The sequence below is a fragment of the Calidris pugnax genome, unplaced genomic scaffold (genome assembly GCF_001431845.1).
Source record: "Calidris pugnax isolate Ruff unplaced genomic scaffold, ASM143184v1 scaffold460, whole genome shotgun sequence".
In the NCBI taxonomy this organism is placed as follows: Eukaryota; Metazoa; Chordata; class Aves; order Charadriiformes; family Scolopacidae; genus Calidris; species Calidris pugnax.
This window is the reverse complement of record NW_015091195.1, coordinates 309,565-317,899: the sequence shown is the minus strand read 5'-3', so window position 1 is coordinate 317,899 and position 8,335 is coordinate 309,565. Positions and strand designations below refer to the sequence as shown.

General features: G+C 57.0%; 2 protein-coding genes and 1 long non-coding RNA gene across 4 annotated transcripts in view; 1 reads left to right on the top strand and 2 right to left on the bottom strand.

Annotated features, from left to right (window-relative positions):
• The first annotated feature begins 121 nt into the window (after positions 1-121).
• Positions 122-2,967, top strand: LOC106898381 (gonadotropin-releasing hormone II receptor-like). 2 transcript variants are annotated; one of them, XM_014959600.1, is made up of 4 exons: positions 122-511; positions 926-1,265; positions 1,362-1,569; positions 2,458-2,967. In XM_014959600.1, the coding sequence occupies exons 1-4, from the start codon at positions 351-353 to the stop codon at positions 2,964-2,966; spliced, it is 1,218 nt and encodes a 405-aa protein (XP_014815086.1). In that variant the 5' UTR covers positions 122-350; the 3' UTR covers position 2,967. The 2 variants fall into 2 exon arrangements, with proteins under 2 accessions (XP_014815086.1, XP_014815087.1); XM_014959601.1 differs by lacking the exon at positions 926-1,265 and having other exon boundaries at positions 125-851.
• A 1,480-nt stretch (positions 2,968-4,447) lies between these two features.
• On the bottom strand, positions 4,448-6,101 carry LOC106898377. The gene is made up of 2 exons (XR_001413915.1): positions 5,944-6,101; positions 4,448-4,990 (listed from the first exon to the last, which is right to left on the bottom strand). It is a non-coding gene; the product is annotated as an uncharacterized LOC106898377 (long non-coding RNA).
• Positions 6,102-6,103: 2 nt separating this feature from the next.
• Positions 6,104-8,335, bottom strand: part of RBM8A (RNA binding motif protein 8A) — a 4,628-nt gene continuing 2,396 nt past the window's right edge. Inside the window, exons 4-6 of the mRNA XM_014959594.1 lie at positions 8,078-8,214; positions 7,038-7,174; positions 6,104-6,119 (exon numbers count right to left, since the gene is read on the bottom strand). Coding sequence (XP_014815080.1) covers positions 6,104-6,119; positions 7,038-7,174; positions 8,078-8,214 — 290 coding nt within the window. The remainder of the gene's footprint in view (positions 6,120-7,037; positions 7,175-8,077; positions 8,215-8,335) is intronic.

Below are 8,335 nucleotides of genomic sequence, written 5' to 3'. Positions count from 1 at the left end.
ACAAGGGGGGACCAGCCTCATCCCACTGGGTGCTGAGGGCTCCTGGGGGGTGCCCAGCTGCACCCTTGGGTGCTCCCAAAAACAAGGGGGGGGGTCCTCAGGGAGGTGGGGGGACACGAGGCCACTGTCCCCAACCTGGGAAGGTCCCATCAAGAGGGGACATGTCGCTTTGGGCCACCACCCCCCAAACCCCCCCCCAGGCTGAGACCTGACCCAACTCAGGACGGAGCAGCAGGACCCCCGGCCGGGAGATCGGGGGCAAAGATGGTGAGTGTCACCACGTCCCGCGGTGGGGACGAAGGCCAGAGGGTCCCGGGGGTCCCGGCCCCGCGGTGGAGGCCACCACCGGCATGAACGTCACGGGGACGACGGCGGGGAACCGGAGCTGCGACGGGGAGGAAGAGGAGGAACCCATCCCCCTGCCCACCTTCTCCACGGGGGCCAAGGTGCGGGTGGCCGTCACCTGCCTCCTCTTCCTCTCCTCCGTCTGCTGCAACGGGGCCGTCCTCTGGTCGGTGGCCCGGGGGTCACGGCGGTGGCGGCGGCCTACTCGGGTAGGCCTCTTGATGGCCAACTTGGCGGCGGCCGACCTGCTGGTGACGCTGGTGGTGATGCCTTTGGACGCCGCCTGGAACGTGACGGTGCAGTGGTACGGAGGGGACGTCGCCTGCCGGGGGTTGATGTTCCTCAAGTTGGCCGCCATGTACGCCTCGGCCTTCGTCACCGTCGTCATCGCCTTGGACCGCCACGCCGCCATCGTCACCCCCTTGGCGTTAGGCCGGGCCGAGAGGAGGAACAAGGCCATGCTGTGGGGGGCCTGGGGGCTCAGCGCCCTGCTGGCCCTGCCCCAGGTGGGACGGGGTGGGATGATGATGATGATGATGGTGGTGGTGGTGGGGAGCTGCTGCAACGGGGCCGTCCTCTGGTCGGTGGCCCGGGGGTCACGGCGGTGGCGGCGGCCTACTCGGGTAGGCCTCTTGATGGCCAACTTGGCGGCGGCCGACCTGCTGGTGACGCTGGTGGTGATGCCTTTGGACGCCGCCTGGAACGTGACGGTGCAGTGGTATGGAGGGGACGTCGCCTGCCGGGGGTTGATGTTCCTCAAGTTGGCCGCCATGTACGCCTCGGCCTTCGTCACCGTCGTCATCGCCTTGGACCGCCACGCCGCCATCGTCACCCCCTTGGCGTTAGGCCGGGCCGAGAGGAGGAACAAGGCCATGCTGTGGGGGGCCTGGGGGCTCAGCGCCCTGCTGGCCCTGCCCCAGGTGGGACGGGGTGGGATGATGATGATGATGATGACTATGGTGGTGGTGGGGAGGGGAAGAAGGGTGTTGATGTCCTCCTCCACGTCCCCCTTGCAGGCCTTCGTGTTCCGCAGGGTGAGGCGGCGGCGGCCGCGGCGCTTCGTGCAATGCGCCACCGTGGGCAGCTTCGGGGCCCACTGGCAGGAGACCCTCTACAACATGTTCACCTTCGTCTGCCTCTTCCTCCTCCCCCTCCTCATCATGGTGCTCTGCTACGGACGCATCCTCCTCGCCATCTCCGGCAGGATGAAGAAGGACGCCCGCGGTGAGCGCCGCAAAGGCTCCTCCAACCCTCCTCTACCTCCCTGGGGTCCTGGTCCCACCACCTGGACCCACCTCCCTGGGCCCATCTCTTGGTCCCATCACCTGGACCATCTCTTGGTCCCACCTCCTGATCCCATCTCTTGGTCCCATCACCTGGACCACCTCTTGGTCCCATCACCTGGACCTATCTCTTGGTCCCATCACCTGGACCATCTCTTGGTCCTACCTCTTGGTCCCATCACCTGGTCCCATCTCTTGATCCCATCACCTGGACCCATCTCTTGGTCCCACCTCCTGGACTCATCTCCTGGTCCCATCTCTTGATCCCATCACCTGGACCATCTCTTGATCCCATCACTTGGACCCATCTCTTGGTCCCACCACCTGGACCCACCTCCTGGACCCATCTCTTGGTTCCACCTCCTGGACCCATCTCTTGGTCCCACCTCCTGGACCCATCTCCTGCTCCCACCACCTGGTCCCACCAGCTGGACCCATCTCCTGATCCCACCAGCTGGACCCATCTCCTGGTCCCACCTCTTGATCCCACCTCCTGGACCCATCTCCTGCTCCCACCTCCTGGACCCACCTCTTGATCCCACCACCTGGTCCCACCACCTGGTCCCATCTCTTGATCCCATCACCTGGACCCATCTCCTGATCCCACCTCCTGGACCCATCTCCTGATCCCACCTCTTGGACCCATCTCCTGATCCCACCTCTTGATCCCACCTCCTGGACCCATCTCTTGGTGCTATCTCCTGGTCCCACCTTCCATCACCTGGACCCATCTCCTGATCCCACCACCTGGACCCACCTCCTGGCCCCATCTCCTGGTGCTATCTCCTGGTCCCACCTCGTTAACCCAATGCACTAATTAACCCCCCAGGTGCCTCTTCCCGCCCCGCAGCCTCCCCCAAGGAGATCCAGCTCCGTCGTTCCTACAACAACATCCCCCGGGCCAGGATGCGCATGCTCAAGATGTCCATCGTCATCGTCCTGACCTTCATCGTCTGCTGGACGCCCTACTACCTCCTGGGCCTCTGGTACTGGTTCTCCCCGGAGATGTTGACCAGGGAGAAGGTGCCGCCGTCCCTCAGCCACATCCTCTTCCTCTTCGGCCTCTTCAACACCTGCTTGGACCCTTTGGTCTACGGGCTCTTCACCGTGCGGTTCCGGAGGGAGATGTGGGGGGTTTGTCACCGCCGGCGGCACCAGGAGGTGGCCACCACCTTCACCGGTTCCTTCCGTGTCTCCACGGTGGCCGTGCCGGCCCGGAAAAGCGGGAACAGCCCGGAAGGAGCCGGAAAACACCAACTGGAAGTGATGGCGGGGGCAGCTCCGCCGGGAAGGGGGTGCCAGAGGTGCCGGGGGGGGACGGCGGAGAGTTTCATGTGATGTGTCCCCAAAAATGGGACAGGACACGGAGGGGGGGGTGACACGAGGGGTCTGAGCCACCACGGAGCCGATCCAGAATAAATTCCCAGTATTTTCCCAGCAGGAAGCTGGTTTTTGGGCCCGGGGGGGGGTTCAAGAGGAGCCGGGACCGTGGGGGCAACAAATCCCTTCCGTGTCGGGAAGGAATTCGTGGCACCGACCACAAATATAGAGAATATAAACATAAAAATGTGGAAAAACAAAGGGAATGGAGAAATAAAGAATAGGGGAAAACGGAGGAAATATGGAAATAAAGAATACGGGAAAACAGAGGAAATAGGGAAATAAAGGATACGGAAAAACAAAGAAAATAGAGAAATAAAGAATGTGGAAAACCAAAGGAAATAGGGAAAGACAAAGAAAATGCAAAGGGAATGGAGAAATAAAGAATAGGGGAAAACGGAGGAAATATGGAAATAAAGAATACGGGAAAACAGAGGAAATAGGGAAATAAAGGATACGGAAAAACAAAGAAAATAGAGAAATAAAGAATGTGGAAAACCAAAGGAAATAGGGAAAACCAAAGGAAATAGGGAAAGACAATAGGGAAAGACAAAGGAAATAGGGAAAGACAATAGGGAAAGACAAAGGAAATAGGGAAAGACAATAGGGAAAGACAAAGGAAATAGGGAAAGACAATAGGGAAAGACAAAGGAAATAGGGAAAGACAAAGAAAAAAGGGAAAGACAAAGGAAAAAGGGAACGACAAAGGAAATAGAGGGACAAAAATACAGAAAAGCGGGGAAAGACAAAGAAAAAGGGGAAAGACAAAGAAAAAGGGGAAAGACAAAGAAAAAGGGGAAAGACAAAGAAAGTAGAGGGACAAAAATACAGAAAACGAAAGAAAACATAGAACTAAAGAATATGGAAAACCCAAGAAAATAGAGAAACTTAAATATAGAAAAGCAAAGAAAATACAGACACGAAAATATAGAAAAACAAAGGAAATGGAGAAAGAATAAAGAAAACCAAAGGAAAGAAATACAGAATAAAAAACCCCAAAGAAAATAGAGAAACAAATATATAAAACCCGAAGAAAATATAGAAAGAAAGAATAACAAAGAAAATACAGAAATAAAAATATAGAAAAACCAAAGAAAATAGGGACACAAAACCCAAACAAAGGGCGCCGCGTCGGGCAGAAATTCCTTTAAAAGCTGCATCAGGGGGGTATTTTGGGGTAAAAAGCCCTGAATTTCAATCAGCGCCAGGGCCATGGGGAGAATTCAAGGCTCCCGGAGCCGAGGGGCAGAGAAAAGTTGTTGATCTGCCAGAAAACAGAAAACCATCACTTCCCAACACTATTTTAAGGGAAAAAATGGCTTTTTCCAACTATTCAGTTGTTCCCCCCCCCGCCAGCCCCGCGACCGGTGACGGTGACACTGAGTGATTTTGGGTGAATCTAAAAATAAGAGGCAGGAAAGGAGCTTCTCAGCTCAGAATTCCGGCTTCTCAGAATGTTTTAATTAAGGACAAATAACAAAACTAACGAAAGGAGGATTTTTACACCAAAACCCAGTTCTTTAAAAGGCGGAATTGAGGCGCAAACGTAATAAATCCCTTGGGAGATGGGGGAGCGCTCGTCCCAGGGGGTGGTAGAAAACCAATTTTTCTCCCAAAAAAACCCCAAAGAGAGGCCAAAACACCCCCCTCACTCCAGGGGTAACAAAATGCTTAAAAAAAGGGGGGGTTTTGGGGCGTCCCCAGGCTCAGGGGGCTGCACCCCCCCCTCCAAACCTCAGGCGTCGCTTCTTCCCTCCCCCGTTTTTGCTTGAAAACAGTAAAATTTTGGGAGGGATCGAATCGGCCGAAGCGATGAACTGTTCCTCAAACGCCCCAAAATACAAACCCCCCCCACCCCCCCCCATCACCGGCCCCTTTTTCCCCTCCCAGTTCTCCCAGTTTGGACGTGGAACGCACGGGTAGGGATGAGGGTCCATCATCGGCGTCGCCTGTCGGGGCTCCTGCTCCGCCGGGGCCCGCCCCTGGAAAAGAGAGATTTGAGGTGTTTATTGGAATTTGGTGGTTTCACCCTCATTAATTGAGTGGTTTTCCATCATGATGTCATCAGTGGAGAAGTGACGTCACGGGTGGAGAAGTGATGTCACCTCCCTGGACTTCTCTAGGGCCCTTTTTATGGGTGGGATGGATGGAGAAGAAGTTGGCTGGATGGACACGTCCAAGTGGAAACCAGTGACCACTGGTGTCCCTCAAGGGTCCATACTGGGACCATAACACCTTCATTGATGGGGTGGATAAGGGGAACAAGGGCAACCTCAGCAGGGTTCCAGGTGACACGTGGAGCAGTGACACTCCTAAGGGACAGGGTGGCACCCAAAGGGACCTGGAGAGGTGGCCCCGTGTGATCAACCCATGGAGACCCCACCACCACCCAGTGCTGCCTCCAGCTCTGGGGCCACCACCATCAGAAGGACATGGAGATGTTGGATGGGTTCAGAGGAGGCCCCGGAGATGCTGGGAGGGCTGGAGCCCCTCTGCTGGGAGGGGGGGCTGAGAGAGTTGGGGGGGTTCAGCCTGGAGAAGAGAAGGCTCCAGGGAGACCTTGGAGCCCCTTCCAGTCCCTCAAGGGGCTCCAGGAAAGCTGGGGGGGACTCTTGATTGGGGAGGGGAGCCATGGGACAAGGGGGAAGGGTTTTGAGCTGAAAAATGGGAGATTGAGGTGAAATATTGGGAAGAACTTCTTCATTTTGAGGGTGGTGAGAGCTTGGCCCAGGTTGCCCCAAGAAGCTGTGGCTGCTCCATCCCTGGAGGGGTTGAAGGGCAGGTTGGAGGGGGCTTGGAGCAACCTGGGCTGGTGGGAGGTGGCCCTGTCGTGGTCTAGATGGTCTTCAAAGGTCCCTCCCAACCCAAATCCTGTTCTTCACCCCAGGTTCTGGAGTTTTCTTGGCCAGGAGAGCACCCACAGCTCAGTTCTTACCTTCTCTTCCCCTTGGGGGGCCCTCTCACGAAGCACCAATCCACGCTGATGGGCTGCCCCATCAGCTCCTGCCCGTTCAGCCCCTCCATGGCCGCCTGCGCTTCTTTGTAGGTTTCATACTCAACCAGAGTATATCCCTGAGGAGGAAGAGGAGGGAGCATCACCCATGGTCGATCCTGGTGGGGGGAGACCCCAGGAGGGGCCAGAGACGGGACAAATCCCTCCCCGAGCCCTGTTTGACCCCGGTCTCCACGGAGAATGGGATGCACAAGAGTGTTTTGAACCAACTGGTGCCCACAGGGGGAAACCACCAACCCAGAAGAACCTGGTGTCCCCCCACCATATCCCCAAATGTCCCCAAGTGTCCCCAGTCCCCCCTTTGGAGACATTGGGGACATCCCCGTTGTCCCCAAAGCCCTTTGGGTTGAGGTGGCCCTTGGTCTTCAGATGGTTCCACCTCAAAGGTGTTCTTCTGGGTTGGTGGTTTCCCCCTCTTGTCCCATCCCCCACGTAGTTATGGGGTCCTGGTGTCCCCCCACAGTGTCCCCAAATGTCCCCAAGTGTCCCCAACCCCCCCTTTGGGGACATCCCTGGTGTCCCCAAGGCCCTTCAGGTTGAGGTGGCCCTTGGTCTTGAGATGGTTCCATCTCAACGATGTCCCTTTGTCCCATCCCCCACGTAGTTATGGGGTCTTGGTGTCCCCCCCATGTCCCCAAATGTCCCCAAATCCCCCTTTGGAGATATTGGGGACATCCCTGGTGTCCCCAAGGCCCTTCAGGTTGAGGTGGCCCTTGGTCTTGAGGTGGTTCCACCTCAACAACATCTTCTTCTCTCGCTCTCCTTGTGTCTTTCACGTAATTATGGGGTCCTGGTGTCCCCCCACCATGTCCCCAAATGTCCCCAAGTGTCCCCAAACCCCCCTTTGGAGACATTGGGGACATCCCCGTTGTCCCCAAAGCCCTTTGGGTTGAGGTGGCCCTTGGTCTTCAGATGGTTCCACCTCAAAGGTGTTCTTCTGGGTTGGTGGTTTCCCCCTCTTGTCCCATCCCCCACGTAGTTATGGGGTCCTGGTGTCCCCCCACAGTAGTTCTTACCTTCTCTTCCCCTTGGGGGGCCCTCTCACGAAGCACCAATCCACGCTGATGGGCTGCCCCATCAGCTCCTGCCCGTTCAGCCCCTCCATGGCCGCCTGCGCTTCTTTGTAGGTTTCATACTCAACCAGAGTATATCCCTGAGGAGGAAGAGGAGGGAGCATCACCCATGGTCGATCCTGGTGGGGGGAGACCCCAGGAGGGGCCAGAGACGGGACAAATCCCTCCCCGAGCTCTGTTTGACCCCAACCTCCACGGAGAAGGGGAAGCACAAGAGTGTTTTGAACCAACTGGTGCCCACAGGGGGAAACCACCAACCCAGAAGAACCTGGTGTCCCCCCACCATATCCCCAAATGTCCCCAAGTGTCCCCAACCCCCCCTTTGGAGACACTGGGGACATCCCTGGTGTCCCCAAGGCCCTTCAGGTTGAGGTGGCCCTTGGTCTTGAGATGGTTCCATCTCAACGATGTCCCTTTGTCCCATCCCCCACGTAGTTATGGGGTCTTGGTGTCCCCCCCATGTCCCCAAATGTCCCCAATGTCCCAAATGTCCCCAACCCCACCTTTGGGGACATCCCCGGTGTCCCCAAGGCCTTTCAGGTTGAGGTGGCCCTTGGTCTTGAGATGGTTCCATCTCAACGATGTCCCTTTGTCCCATCCCCCACGTAGTTATGGGGTCTTGGTGTCCCCCCCATGTCCCCAAATGTCCCCAAATCCCCCTTTGGAGATATTGGGGACATCCCTGGTGTCCCCAAGGCCCTTCAGGTTGAGGTGGCCCTTGGTCTTGAGATGGTTCCATCTCAACGATGTCCCTTTGTCCCATCCCCCACGTAGTTATGGGGTCTTGGTGTCCCCCCCATGTCCCCAAATGTCCCCAACCCCCACTTTGGAGACACTGGGGACATCCCCGTTGTCCCCAAAGCCCTTTGGGTTGAGGTGGCCCTTGGTCTTCAGATGGTTCCACCTCAAAGGTGTTCTTCTGGGTGTTCCCCCCTTTGCCACCCAAAGCCACCCCGAGGCTCCTCTGGGTGGGACCTTCCTACCTTCAGGTAGCCCGTCCTCCTGTCGAGGTTGAGGTGGATGTTTTTGATCTCGCCGTACTCGGCGAATTTGTCGTGGATGTCTTCTTCTGTCGCCTCCTCGTGGACCCCAGTGACGAAGAGGATCCAGCCCTCCACCGCTGCGGTGCGAGAGGGACAAGAGTGACCCTAAGCACAGGGTTTGGGGGGGGTCTCAGGGGTGTGTCCCCCCCCAAAAAAAGCTGCGCTGAAGCACAGAGCGAGTCGTAGAGGGGGGGGAAG

Bases quoted from the DNA above. Each gene is read 5' to 3' on its own strand.
- LOC106898381 (XM_014959600.1), top strand. From the start codon at position 351: ATGAACGTCACGGGGACGACGGCGGGGAACCGGAGCTGCGACGGGGAG. The intron at 512-925 runs GTCGGTGGCCCG...GGCCGTCCTCTG, and splicing joins TGCAACGGGGCCGTCCTCTG to GTCGGTGGCCCGGGGGTCAC. The intron at 1,570-2,457 runs GTGAGCGCCGCA...TTAACCCCCCAG, and splicing joins GATGAAGAAGGACGCCCGCG to GTGCCTCTTCCCGCCCCGCA.